The sequence below is a fragment of the Falco biarmicus genome, chromosome 13 (assembly GCF_023638135.1).
Source record: "Falco biarmicus isolate bFalBia1 chromosome 13, bFalBia1.pri, whole genome shotgun sequence".
Classification (NCBI taxonomy): domain Eukaryota; kingdom Metazoa; phylum Chordata; class Aves; order Falconiformes; family Falconidae; genus Falco; species Falco biarmicus.
The window spans coordinates 2891910-2907623 of NC_079300.1; the positions used below are offsets into that span (position 1 = coordinate 2891910).

At 35.4% G+C, this 15714-nt stretch overlaps 1 protein-coding gene across 4 annotated transcripts in view; it reads right to left on the reverse strand.

Moving 5' to 3' along the window:
• IFT80 (intraflagellar transport 80) overlaps positions 1-15714 on the reverse strand; it is a 54002-nt gene that overhangs the window by 20808 nt on the left and 17480 nt on the right. For all 4 annotated transcript variants that reach the window (XM_056358424.1, XM_056358426.1, XM_056358425.1 and 1 more), the window contains exons 6-9: positions 12045-12154; positions 11401-11490; positions 10233-10370; positions 150-329 (exon numbers count right to left, since the gene is read on the reverse strand). In XM_056358424.1, the coding sequence (XP_056214399.1) occupies positions 150-329; positions 10233-10370; positions 11401-11490; positions 12045-12154 (518 nt within the window). The remainder of the gene's footprint in view (positions 1-149; positions 330-10232; positions 10371-11400; positions 11491-12044; positions 12155-15714) is intronic.

Here is a 15714-nt window from a genome sequence, read left to right on the forward strand (position 1 = left end):
TTTCATGATCTTAAATGTTTTCAGTCATATGCACTCGGGGAAAAAAAAAGGATAATGTTTTATCAAGGATTAAAAATGCCCATTTTGTATTAAAAAGAGCCTTAGAAAGCTAGCAATCAGAATGCACAGCTCTGAACTGTGAAAATTACCTCCATGGTTCTCCTCTTAATTAACGTTATTTCAAAGTTCTTCCACTCCCAGTGCTGCTCCACGACATGGGCAAAGATGACATGTCCATTTCCACATGCTCCGGCTAGTTGCGTGCCATCAGTAGACCAAGCAATATTAAATATGCTGCCAGTATTTGGCTTCTCTAAAGCATATGACCACTTGCAGAAAAAGAGAAAATATTTCTTATTTTTTTGGTACTTTCTGGAAATGATTTATTGTAATAAATAGATTTGCAGGGTGATCATTTTTTAAGACACATCAATGAACTAACTTTTTATTGTGGTTTGAATAAGCAAAACAAAGAGATTAGATATCTAAAGTCCAACTCTTGAAAAACAGGGATACAAAAAAGAAAACCATTAGCTACAGCAGAAATGAAGAATGTCACAATGCCTGAAGTACATTAGGTAAAAGTTATCTAGTCACAATACATTTAAAGCGTACTCATTCATTCACAAATCTAAGCAATCACAACCTAAAAATTAAGTGAATACTTAGAAACAATTATACTGGTTGCAGGAGTGCAACAGGCTTACGGTCTGAAGTGTGATGCATTCAGTTTATGCTGTGGTTGACAGTAGCTCCTGAATATAGAAACATCAAGCCCTGGGCAAAACCAGTCAGTACAAACAAGGCACAATGGGACATTGGTGGGTTATGAAAAGCTCTGAAAGCGATGCCTGTATACTGTTTTCCTCCTAACATAAAAAAACAGCTTGATACCTTGCCCACCTTTTTCTCCACTCTCTGTTGTTACTGTACAGGGGAAGGATGTATTCAAAATTTCCAGCTGCTATGCTTGCAATAACAACAAAAAATTGAAACATTACTGCAATCAAAGTAGTGACATCTGGTCTAGCTTTGGAGAGAACCAGGAGCAATAGTTTTGTGTGCTGCGTCCATTTTAGTCTAATTAAGAGGTGCTCACAGAGGAGTATCACAGTTTAATGCTGTGGAAGCACAGGTCAAATAACTATAGTTCAGAATCTTATTATCAAAGTAAGTATGCAGTGTACCTGCCTTCCTACGCAGCTAGAAATTCAAATAGTAGGCAAAACGGCATCACTGCACTTTTTCCTGGTAACTGGGATTTTGTAAGGTGGAAAGGCTCACTAGGACATAATGCATTTCTGCGGTATTGCAGCTAACATTTTCCTTCACCTTTTCCTACTCTTTACATGATCTACCTCTACTAAAGTATCAGTTTGGTTTGTTGGTTTTTAAATGGATGCTCAAAATTCCTGGGGCAGCAGGAAGCTGTGACAGCAGCGTGACTGAGAGCTTGCAGTGCCGTCCAGATCAGAGACACCGCTTTGCCCAAGCGGCTAGCCAGCCTCGGGAAATGACAGTAGAGATTATACAGCGGTTCGTGGGCTGGCTGCTACAAGATGATTTTAATAAATAAAAAAAAAGGAGCTTTATACTCTCTAATGACAGGGTGTAAGCTGCATTGAACGTTTTAATTCCTTGCCTGCCTCAGCACAGGGCACATTGCCCCCCCCTCCTACCCACACGGCTCCACGGATTCGCTTGCTCCAGTGCAATGTGAATGCAAAAGAAGAGCATGTGTTCTGCTGAAACGGCACGTCATTTCTTATCCTTTGATATCTCCCTCCCATATTTTCATTCTCTCTGTTAGCATTGTGAAGAATAAAATTATAAATCCCCCTAGCACAAAGAACAAGGAAGAGGTATAAAAACTAGCATTTGCTTTTTTCCTTTTGATTCATACCATGGATGTAGTTACAAGAAATGCTTACATTTAGTACTAAAGCTGATTTTGTTCTTTTTCAATATTTTAATTTCCTCTAGTGAAGAACTTTATTCTTAAATTCCCCCAGACTTATGTATGAGGGATCTAAAGTTAGCTAGATCCTTATTAATACATTCTTGTCAAAAACTAGAAGAATTTTCACACCAAGACACTTGTTTTCTATTTCTTGCATCTCAGAAATACAGTTCATACAAATCATCCCAAATCTCCAAGCGTTTCTCTGAAAGTGGATGAGAACAAATGAAACAAGCTTTTTATGGACTTTGAGGAAGACATTAAATCAGATTTTAAAACAAAAAGCAAATATCAACTATCACTTCTCCAGAACTATGCAATGGAATATTTTAAAAAACATTCAGCATTTGAAGAACTACCTGAATAGTCAAATACATTTAAAATCTTAAGAATCAAATCAGTAAGAAAAAACATGTGATTGAAGTTAAATGTAGACATTGGATTCTCATGACTTTTGGATACATGATATTATACCAAAGGGGAGACAGTTGGAAGAAAATACTCACCTAATGTTTCTAACACATTTCATATTCTGATTTCTTTTGCAGTACACATAAACCCCAAGAAATACTAAGTCCTTCACACAAAGTCTTCATGTGATTTATATGAAATGAAATCACAAAAATTACAGTAAAAGAAAGGTGTCATACTTAAATGCTCAACAGCACGGAAACACAATGGGATGAAATTCAACCTCCCAGTCACACTAATGATTTGCAGAATACTATGTAAGATGACCTACTGAGTTAAGGCTCTTTTACTGCCTACACGCATAAGGGTGAGCAAAAGACAATGTCAGCATTGACTGAATTTCCAGTTTCAAGCACTCAATTTTAAGGCTTCAGCTTCCATGCCTCTTGGCTGACAGACACGCCATTTACTGCCTATATGATCTGCAGTTGGGAAAGGCAATTGCAATTTTTGGAGAAAGGTCCATAACACACTCTTCTGTCTCAATGGGATAAATACTGTATGAAACACTCCATAGTAATTAAGAGCATAATATTTAACTATGTCTGACATCCTTATATGGCAAATGAGTAAGCTCTTGAGGTTGTAGGAGAAATGATTGTAACAAGCACACTCAGAGAATGCTCTAAATGTCCTACATCTGAGACATATTTTTCACAGCTGGCCAGATGTGATCTATCTGAGAACACTTTGAAGAAGTACTATTTCAAAACTCAGTATTGGGATCCTCCCAAACAGACAAGGCTGTTTCAAAGGTCATTTCCCTTTGATCAAGAATCTACCCATCAGTCAGAATGAATAATAAAGGGGCATCAAGCCATCCACTAAGAACCAGTTTAGAGAACTTGAAGAATGTGGCTTTGGTGCTACCTTTTTTATGCATAGCGGATACGCTGCAGCTCCGAGAGGATACATTTCCAAAACTACTTTTTTAAAAAACTAAACTATCCAGAAGTGTTTTTTTTCCAGGTAGTTGAAATACACAATAAATATATCCAGATTAAACCCCAGTTTTTTTAAAAAATAAAATATATTTATAAAGCAATTACGAAGTTTTATTTTCCAGTTATTTTTTAAAGCTCTCAGTATAATTCAGACCACTCCAATGATTCATACTCCCTGCAGATGTCTGCTACATTTATCATGTACACAAAATGTCATAATAAAAATAATTTAGCTCTCCACTTGTAAAATAGGAACAATTTTTAAAAAATAGCTGTTATGTATTTCCTAGATATACCAAGTTAAAAAAAAAAAGAAAATGAAAAAAAGGGTATGAATATCCCTACTATATTATATGAATGACTGTATGAACCTTGTTCTAATATTAGCTGCAATGTTATACTTTGGTATTACTGTTTACCTTACACTTTTCCTGTGTCATAATTAATTTTTCATTGAAATCAACTCAAGAACAAAAACAGTAGTTATAAAAGTTTCATTATATTAAATAAATACATAAAGGCAATAACTTAACTTAAGCTTCCCTTTTCTGATTGCACAATGTAGTAAAAAAGATGAAGTACTGTAGTCATTGAAAACTGACTTCCATAAATGGAAACCAAGGAGGCTTTTGAGATGTCGGTGAAATTATTTCAGTGAGAAGATTCAGAGAATTCTGTGTCCCAGGAACAAGGACAGTCTTTCAAATCTATAATATTGATGCTCTGAGACTCAGTATGAAGGATCTAGTTAGTTATTATTTCTGGACTGAATGCAATAAATAAAGAAAGGTCATCCACATAATACCACAGCATAAAGGTTCTGAAATAAAGATAGTGAAGAAAGAGTATTTTCTTATATTTTAAATTATAGGAGTAATACAGATGTCAGCTGTACAAATGACACTTGGTTGTTACTGTCTGGTCTCTGTTTCAGCTGTTCACCAGTATGTGGAGTTCTGAATGGGGAATGCTGATGTAAGCTGAACTAAAGCTGATGCTGCTGTACCTCCTCATGATGTCAGAACCTACACAACATACCTAATCCACTGACTTAGTCTTTGCCAATAATTTCACCATTGTTTATGAAAAGACAACGTGCAATCTCTCCCACAATCCATTCCAGGAATCAGAGCACAGAACAGACTAACATTAAATACATGCTCTCGTCCTTTTATGCCCTAATTGATACAAACCAAGATAAGCATGCTGGAACCAGCCTCCAATCCAAGTCTGACACAGAAAGTTTCAGGTCCTCTGAAACCAAGGATATCTATCTATCGATCTATTGATCTATTGATCTATCTATTTTTAACTGAAGGCTTAGTTTTCCTTGTGCTCCACGGGGCATTTCATGTTAGTGCAGAGGTAGCTGACATCTGAAAATACATTAGTCTGAACATCCACTAAAAGCTGGCAATCGGCTCTCACTACTTCTACATGATGAGCTGACACTTTAGTGCAAACTTCCCAGAAGCTTCTAATCAGAAAATTAATTTTCTGATGTAATGGAAGGCAAATTGAAACTTACAAGATTATAAAAATCAATTAAGCTGCGTATTAGAAGAACAAAGCCAGACAGAGGATATCTAAAATTCTCCTGAAATCCAAGCACATTCTCATAATTATTAGACCCAAGAACTAAAAATAGGATGACAAACTGTCCCCTATAAATTCTTAACCTTAGAAAATGAAACATTGATGTAGTTCTTTAAATAGATTATTACTTCCATAGATGATGCACATGTTTTCATTTTCTTCCAGAAGTCGCATTAGCCCACTCCAATAAATTCAAATATGCCAACTTGGAAAGAATTGGTCAACAACATAACTCCATAGGAAACCTATCTGTAATATTTTTTCTTTTATTGACCTACAAAGAATTCAGGATCATGACTATTAATAAAGGTAGATGAAATAGAGACAGCGCAGGAAAAAAACCCCTTATTTTTGTTACACTGCCAAACGCATATGTCTGTGAAACATGACTAAAACTAAATGTAATGGGATCAAAGCTCGTTGTAACTCTATAGAAAACAGATTTGCTTGGGTTTTTTCATAGTGATCTAGCTTAGGACAATTCAGCACTATCAGAATAATATGAAAACACATGCACTGTATACATTGACTTTCAAAATCTTGTTCTCTCTTTCATATTTGTACAATAGCTAATGTTAATTTAAAGGATAAATAATGTTAATTTTACATTAGTAACACAATTTACTGTCCTGAATGAAAAACACTGCTTTAATGTTAAACACTTAAATTATTTTCAAAGCTTCTCTGTAGGTACCTGCTACCACTGTAGTTTTAAAATTCTTAGATGCTTTTTCCCCCTCATTTGTTGATAGTTTAAAAAAAAAATTAGGAAAAAAGGACAAACACTGCTAAATATGTGACCAACCCTGGTCATTAAGTTCAGTCTGTATCTTTTTGAGAAAAAGCTGAAACAAAACACGGTACCACAGAGCTCAGTATTTTTTACCCATAGCACTGTAATCATATTTCTTTTAAATGGTGTGGTGGGTGAAGAGTAGTTGTTACACTTGCAGAATGTTTTCCTTCATTTTCTGTAGATATTAGGCAATATTCCCTAAATGTTATTAAGTTTTCCAAATGTTTTTAGTAGAATTTCCAGCAAAATTAGACATTCCATGGAGCAAGCCATGGAATATAAAAAGCTGCATATAACAGAATCAGTCAAATATGCAAACTACCAGTCTAGTAAAATGGCCACAATTCATTCTGCAATAAAAGAGAAAGTTTGTGGAATTTACATGATTATCTAAAAGCATGAACTTACAGATTTAGGTGGAGAATTGCTTTCATCACAAAGAATTTAAGCATACTGATGAAATCAAGTTAGAAGTGAATCAAAGGGCAAGATTTAGCAGTCAAACAAACATCTATCTATTTATAAAAACAGAATGTGGATAAATATCACCAGAAAAAACGTTCAACAAGAAGAGCACGATTAATTTGGAAAATGACAATCAAAACTCAAATCAAACTGATCAATCCCCATTAAGGGTAAATAAAACATTAACGAAAAAAAAGCTAAAAGGCCTCCCCAAAACAAATGCATAAATGCATTTAGCATTATTAAAATACGAATTTGATGTCCATATTTGCTAACTTTTGTTGGCAATTCTGAAAGGATTAATTTGACCAGTGTTTCACTTTAAAGTTTTTTATTGATTATCCTTTTACACTCCACAGCACTGGGAAAGCAACCTGTCTTTGGAGCAGATGGGTACAGTCCATTTCCTAAGATACTTACGTGGGAGTGGAGTGGGGAAGGAGGAAATCAGTGAATTTCAGTCATTCTTACCATCTTTTACTGTGTAAATATTTTGACCTGATCAGTAATGTCAAGGGAAGCATGCAGAGCCACAGGAAATAGCTTACATAAATGAACTTTTAAGCACTGCCCTCCAAGTGATTAGATTCTGAAAAGCTGTGAACACCAGGAAGGCTAAAGTCTATCCATCAATACATCCACCTTTACATTTCAATATATATACTTTAAAACTAATCTTAGCACTCTCCGCAGGGTTAATGATTATGGGCACTAAAGCAGACAACAAATTTCAACATTAAATATATTCTGTTTGGTATTCTGTAGGACAGCCATAATAATTTCTTTTACATACATAATGCTGTCAGAGCAAAAGTGATTTTTCAATGAAGAAACACAACTTCTAGAAGTTACTATTAGGTTTGTAGTTTTCTTTTAACATGAAGCTATTAGAACAAAGTATCCAAGTAGAAAGAAAAGGAGAAAAGAACATACCCTAACAGAATTTAATATAATTATGTCCCGAAACTGAACACATATGCTAGAGAAGAGTTAATGATATATATATATTGCCTGATGGCTCCCTGAGGAGCAATTTGCCAATACAGCTCCATTACATCAGACATAATAAAAATGTCTATGTTGACCAGTAAAAGCCAGGTCTGGTTCTCTTCAAACTCCATCACTCTGGTGGTATGTGAATCATTCTTCCTTTTCCCTCAATACTAGCAAAACTACTTCTTTAGTAACTATTTACACTCAATGTCAGGAAAGAAACTTTAATGAAAAATCATGACTTTTAAAGATAATAAATCATCATTGCTAGCTGCTAAACAGACAAAAGCACCTGGCACTAGCTACTGTATATGTCTTCATTTCTTTAAGAGTTAAGCAATAAACCAGGTAAAAGAACCCTTAATTTTATGAAAAAATAAACCTATCTGCATTAAAGTTTCAAACAAAGTCCACAAGCTTGTTCAATATTAAATGCTGATTAATAAATTACTGGTTTTCAGCTAGCAGGAGTTGGAACCATACTTAACAGTAAATTATATTACATAATAACTAGAAAGAAGAACAGCAAGGCCCTAGGGATCAGGAACAAAAGCTATATGCTACAAACCAGCATACATGACAGCAGAAAAAAGAAATCTAGTATTTTCCTTCCTTTTCTGCTGCACCAGTCCTTGCCACATTGAAGCATAAATCTATAGTGAGTGAAAAATGCAAATTAAATTGTTGGCCTCACCCACACAAGAGCATATTTATTTCCATTTACCACTTGCTTATACAGCTCAGTGTTCCCAATACTCAGAAACAATATTCAGAAAGGAGATGGAAAAGTGTTTGTGGAAGAAGAAGGCATGGTTTAAAGTGCTGTTTTGAAAAGAAAATACTAATGGCTAGTCTGAATATAACCTGGTCCAATGCATATATGATTATACCCACATAAATATATCTTATTCAGCTTCATCAAGTGAAATGTGGTGTGTGTGTATATATATATAAACACTTCTACAGCAGCATATTTATATAGGGAGATGGAAAGGCAACATTCTTTAATTACATTTTAAGTGGACTTCAGTGGCATATTAAAATGGAGAAAAATCTTCCTATCTACCTTGCCTGGAACAAAAGCTTTCAGACAATCTTAAAGGACCCTGCTAAGGGAAGCAGCAAGCATATCAGCAGATATGTGCACCCAGCTGGTAAAGATAATGACAAAATCCCACGCTCAAGGCCTAATGCTAACCCAACCAAAAGAATGCCAGGGAGAAGAAAAAATGTCCCCACCGGTGATGTAGCCACCTAACAACCATTTGAGCATCTTACCCTCTAGCAGCTGACCCATGACTGCACAATCTTTATGACCATACACACAGAGACAGTTTATCCATTTTCTTCCGCAAAGAGAAATAGTATCTAAATTTTGAACAAAGGCAGACAAATCTAACAGTAAGGCATATCTTCTTTTAAAAGAATAATTACAATGATGAAAAACATTAGATGATGGAAATTGCAATCTGCTCTCCAGCCTTATACCAATGAGAGAGAAAATACCTTCTTTACTTCATTATCTTTTATACTACTTAAATATATTTTTTACCTGTGTGAGTTTACCCCTATCTTTTGCACAAGCTCGTACCTCAGGCCCCAGCTCCACTCACTACTTTACTCTTTTAACTTCCTGCTGTGTTTGTATCACACAGGTAATAAAAATCTCCTTAGATATCAAAATAAAACTGGAAAATTAATAGTTTCCAAAAGAAAATTGCATCAAGTACTATTCTTTCAAGACAGTTATCATCAGATTTTACTTATATAGATTAAGTAGCAATAGGAATTTTTTAAACCAAGTAAGAGGAAACAGCACAGAAAATAGAAGCAATTCCTACTTCAAATTTAACACCTAGCTTACACTTACTTCTGCCGTTGAAGATCAATGAAACCAGAATCAGTATAGGAAGTGAAATATGAAGACTCAGAGATCTTATCCTGCATGCCTCTTCTCATGTAATTTTTAAAGGCTCTCCTTCATGAACGTAAAAATACTCAAAATGCATAGTCCAAGTTCATGGTAAAGAGAACTCTACTGCAGATGGCTAAACACCACAGCAAACACTGTTTTCCCAATCTCAGCAAGAAAGCAACAAACACAGCAAGAAAAGAGGTAGAGAGTGGGGCAATAAAAGTCCCAAACCAGCAAGGTTCAATGCAACATGAGTCTGAAGAAAAAGCTGCAGAACCACAGGAAATCCAGAGACAATTAGTGCTCTGGGCTAACTTAAAATACCAATGAAGGTAGATGAAACTGTATTAAATTAATTTTAATTGGAGACCAAGTTGAAAAAATCCCTAGGTCAACAACAACAAACTGGGAGCAAAGCTCAACAATATCTCCTTTAGGAGCCTTTCTTCTCTCACAACAGTTAAGAAGTAATAGAGACACTCTGATGGCACCATTAAAGTATGTCTTTAGCTGAAAAAATTGTGCTGTCTAGCCATCAGAAGTAGAAGCATGAATATTTTCCTAGCTCCTCTTCACTATTGCTTTAGCCTTATAATTTCTGACCCCTGACAACTGCATTTTGTGATCCTCTCACGAGATGTGCTTGTCAACTCAGTATTTTTTAAGAAAAAAAGCTAAATAGTAAAAGCACAGGACATTGTTCTTCTACCTCCTTTTTAAAGATAGGTTATTGCTACACACGCCTGATTTTTTATAGATAACAATGGCATTTATGATGGTCTTACATGAGATGCTTTTAAAGTCTTTGTGTTTTTAAGGAAAAAAGCTAAAAAATGCACAGAAAATCATCCTGAAAGGCAAAATAGTATTAAAAAATTGTATCCAACCCAACGCCTATTTAGAAGTGCAGCTAAACAGAGCATAGAGGCAATATTTTAGTCAGATGCACCCAGCTGAAAAGTGCTGGAAGTCACGACTAGTTTTTGCTAATAAAAATACCCGTCTGTACACATATATCCTCAGGAGTATTTACTGTATTATCAATAAATTTGCACAACTCCACAGCTGTTACTTCTCAGAATTGTTACTTACCCCAGTTTTATCGCATAGACGCAAAGTATGAAAAGACCCCACAGCAAATAATTCTCCATCCACAGCCCAGGCAACAGATGTTATAGGATATTCATGGGGCTGTGAGCTGTACAGCAGACGTCCATAACTGTCCCAAACCTTTAAAAAAAAATTTAAATATATACCTATATGAACATAGTTTGGGCATACCTTTACTTATTCTAGAGCTATCATTTTCCCTCAAGATCACAGAATTTGCACAAATACACTCTCTGTAAGTTATTTCCGTGCCTTTTAGCCTAACTAGAAAAATCACATATATTATAGTTAACTTTCATTAAAGGTTGTTCTAATAAATATTGTTTGCTCAATGCAATAGAATTTGCTGCTATGGCAAATGTTACGTTATTCTCTAGAAAATATTTTGAATTAGTGAGCTTTGTTTCATGCAAATTACTGTAAGTCTGTAAAATAACCACAAGGTTTATTCCATTTGCACTTGTTTCCCAACAATGTGATGCACCTCTGCACATTTCCAGACCAAAGAAATTTTCTCACTGATTGAAATCAATAGAATACCAGGAAGCAATTCACAGTGTAGTAAACTGATTTTAACACTTTGATAATTTAAAAAAAATTCTTAATTGTGTATATTTTTATCAGAGCCATTATACATTTAAAGAATGATAGAACCAACATATGATATAATTAAAAATAAGTTCCTACTTAAGGGAAGAAACACAATATGTGCTTTCTATTTTGGATACAGAGTATACTAACAAAAAAAAATGTCTTAAGGGATTCACTAATGCTCCTGTAATAGAAAACAGTAGCTTTATCTCCTTCAATTTTGTATGTCATTACTTTTTTCACTATATGTCATAGCTTACACTATTTCGAGTAATTATTTCTGTATTTCTGCATATTTTCCTTTCGCAGTTGTTTCACTTGCATTTTACCTATTTTTATTCTGCCACATTTTTTAAAAAATAAATTCTAGTTTTATGCTACTAGACAGAGGTGTATTTAAAAACAATACAACAGCGTAAAAAGCAAGTTTTTCTTGAAAACTGAAAGACTTCTCATTTAATTTTGAGCTTCCAAGTATTATTAAAACCAGAAAACGTCAGAATGCCTAGTATCTTTTTTGGCCTTTTTAGTTTCCTTTAGAAGGTTTAGTAGTGCTCACCTTATATTTACAATCTTCACCTGCAGAAAGAATAAGATCATTAACTGAGTTCCAGTCAGTTTTTAAAATAAGTCCATCATGGGCTTTCCACTGAAACAGAAAAAAAAAATTAAACATAGATGCAACAAGTCTGACAACTTCTATTTTTAATATTTATCATTCATCATTTGCTAGTATTCATACACTCCAATGCAGACAAGTGTTTCCAACAGTACAAACGCACGGATATCATCTCTTCTGCAGAAAAATAAATCAAACACAGCTTGAACAAGGCAGAATGAAAGCATAACAATCTGCACCAAAAGCATATTCTAAACCCTTGCTTGTGTATCTTTCTGTCTTTTTGTAACAAATGAAAAGGGGAAAGCTGCTGTATCTTTTTACCTTTTGTTTATTTACAAAAAGGGATGAGCTTAATCACATGCCTGAGGAATATCCACAGCAGAAATTGTCAATTTCTTCTCAGTTTAGAGAAATGAACAAGGTCCTTATTTGCAAGAACACTAAAAAGAAAAGGGGGGTCGGGAATGAGCAGTACACGTGTTGCATGGAAAATTTTAGCACAATTTCTCCTCAGCAAAACCAAATAACTGACAAAAGTTTTCACATGGAAGCATGAGTCAATGTTAATGTATTAATGATACCTGCAAAACTTTAGCATTTGGCTGAAGAGGTTTAATAATCAGTTGCTTCCCTGAAGTATAGAGAACTTTTTCAGAATCAGGTCCCCAGGCCACTGAGTACACTGGTGATCCTGTAGACAGACAGAAAGAAAATATTTATTATGACTTAACTGATGAAATTATGCAGAAACTGCTACAGCCACTTCAAACTGGTTACTTAAAATCACGTATCAAAAATTCAGGGCTGCGAGAAAGCCAAACTAGGGCAACCATTTGTTCCTCACACTTGTCTGATGCATGCAGGGGTCCTCAAACGTTTTAACCAGGGGGCTGGCGTGTGGATGAAGTGGCAGGCAGTCATCTGCGGCTGCTTGGTTTCCCCCCCCAACCCCCAGCAGAGGGGGGGGGGGGGCGGCGGGGGGTTCTGTAAATACGGGGGGCCGGATTGAGGACCCTGGGGGGCCTTATCCAGCCCACGGGCCGTAGTTTGAGGACCCCTGCATTATGGCCATGTTTACTGGTTCACTTCATGTTTCAGACAGCCATTGGAACAGCAGTAAGAGACAGATGCAAACTAGAAGGACAACTGAAGACTTTAGTTCATGGTACATACCCTTCCAACACTCCTTGAGGAAATAAAAATACATAGATTGAAGTCCCAACAAATTCACTTGAATAAACCATCAAACACCTACTACTTTCAATGGAGACACTCTAAATTTAACTGAACAAATCAACTCTATGAAAAACAATAATGAATTGATGGCTTGTCCAATGCTACCTACTGAAAACGTGTATGACTTCACTACTGCTATAGTTATCTCATTTTCTCATACTGTACCTCTCCATTTTGTCAATGCATCACTTAAGACCTACTGATTTTATTTCAAGGTCTGTCCCAGCAGACTCTGACCACATTTATTACTTGCTTTTTCATTTCACGCTCTCTTTGGAGAGAGAAGAATAAAGCAAACCACCTCTGGAAGAATTAAAATTGCCACATTTATTCTTATAAGTTATTTTCTTCAGTCAAATCACCTTCATAACCAGACAATTTTGTTTCTTCAGCTTCACTGAACCTCATGCATGTACTCCCATTGGTTTTATTTCCTCACTTTTAAAATAAAAATCTGACCAATTTATTCCAAGATACAGTCAGGCAAAAGATGACATTGTCACCTTGACATTTGGGTCACCTTTCCCCTTTAAGGTGCTCCTCTCCCACCTTGACATACTGATCCCCTGGCTCATGATTAACTGGGACACTGCAAAGATTTGTGTTGTCCTTTCCATCGGTACAAATTTCTCTATTGTATCAAATAAAGCCCTTCACAGACAGTTTACTTGTAAGGTCTATCTGCATTACAGCATCTTTCATTCAGTATTAAAATGTTAAAGTCTTCCCAACTGATCAGTCCACAAACTCAGCCTTCAATGCCCAGCTGTCAAATCTCCAGAGCTCCTCTCTTTCTGTTTAGTTTGTAGACACTTCCTACAAATACCTACAAAACCATTTCATGTTTACCTTGAAATCCCCGCAAACTTGTTTGCCAGAATATCTACTACATGATTAAATCCGATGCTGACACCACTGACTGTGATGTTGACCAATCCTAATTAAAAACTAGTAAATATCTGTATTAAAAGTAAGCCCGGCAAGTCAGGTAGATGGCTCACCATGTCACCACCTATTATTTTAATACTGTGTTTTTAATGCTGCATCTTTCTCAAACCTCATTATCTCTTGCCATTTACCATGCTACTAATTCGTAAACGTTTTTATAAGTGAACAGTGTTACACAACTCCAGAAAATGAATAGTAATAGCTGCATTTTGTATTTACTTAATCTTTTATACTCTGACACAATTTTATTCACAATTGTCACTTAAGAGATACAGAAAATCAACATGACAACAGTCATCCTAACACTTTTCAACAGACATCAGAAAATCATTCTTTGCACCTATAATGGTGAGACTGAATGCAAAGGTGGGCAGAAAAAGCTTTATATTGCATCTAAATTATTCTTTGCAAGATGTTTAGGCTCCATAATTAAGCATCTGACAAAACACATATTTTTGTTTTGCTGCACACATAAAAAACCCAAACATCCCATACACAAGCAACTTACAAAACAAATGATAACAAATAAACCCAGAAAGAGTGGTCCACAGGCTTCAGATTTTTTCCAATTAACTGAAAACATGTTTTTGCAGACTGAAAAGTCCAGAATGATGTATCTAGAATAAAGCTGACTGTTCCATTTTAAGATCATGTTATGTTGAAGTTTTCAAATGACCTTTTTTGAAAATAGAAGAAAGTAAAAAATTACATGGAAAAAGCATCCAGGAAAAAAAAATGAGACTTGCCAACTATGCAAATATTTTCCATAGTACTTGACAGGATTAGTCTCCCCTGAAGAAGAAGAAGAATCAAAGTACTACACTACTTGATTCCTTGCAAATAAAACTAAGAAAGTTAAGTAAAGAGCATGTCCAAACATTTATTTCTGTCACAGCTAAAGCCCTGTAGCAATGGACCGCAAGTTTCAGCATGGCCTCAGCATTACAGTGCATATAAAACTGCAAGGAGGCAGACTGCAGTAAGTCCCTGTCACCCCATTCTCTTTGCTTTTTGTAAAACTTGCTTCCGTATCTTCTGACATGGGAAAGAGATGGCTTATTTCAAGCTTCTGTTTTTCTCTAACAGCCTTAATATTCTCACTGGCAGAAGAGAGGCCTTTGAAGACATGATTCCATTATCTAAACACAAGCATCTAAGCGATGTGATGGGCCGAGGGTACTCTCAGGTCCCATGTCATATCTGTAAGGTCCGCACGGGTATCTCAAGGAGATTTATGTCCTTCTGGAATCGATTTGGAGGTTAGGCAGAGCAGCCCAATGAACCTCAAATGGCACATCTACATTAACACTACTAGACCTGTACCCCAAAAGTTCTGTTTGAGAAGCAAGAAACCTCAGAAAAAGCAACTGTTACAATCTATATGTTTGTATTTGACAGTTTTGTAATTTTAGAAGAGGAAAACGGAAAGAAATTATCCTAAATTCTGAGATATGCATTTTTTTGGGACTCCTATCAGCTGATAGCTAAGTGTCAAATTGATCAAATAAACTGAAATTGACCAAATAAACCATTTTTAAATATATTTTTTTATTTATGGTAATAAAAAACCCCAAAAGGCTTAAGAAATGCTTTTACAGTGTAAAATTTTCAAAGACACATTTGGCATATTAAGTTTCATTTTAAAAAATGACTCAGGAATATCTTTATGGGAATATTTTGATGAAATTTAGATACTTAACTGATTGAACTGCTATATCAACTGTTGTAAAATCACCTAATATCTTACCACTTAAACTCTTGAATTTTCTCTCTGAACAAGAAGCTGGTTTTGTTATAGCAAATCAATTCGGCGCACTAAACTTGATTAGAGCTTCCACATATTCAAACCCTAAACTGAGACAGGGTGTCATCGCTGCTAAGTATTTTTGTACTTCATGGATTTTCTTTTAGGAAGGCATTTACTTTATGTTACTTAGAAATACAGAATTATGTTATTTTCTTTTTTTAAGTTGTCAACTATTATAGGAGACAATTCACAGAAACATACAACATATATTAAGTAAGTCTGGCATTAGCTGTTTTCCTACTGGCAGCAATTTATGTTGA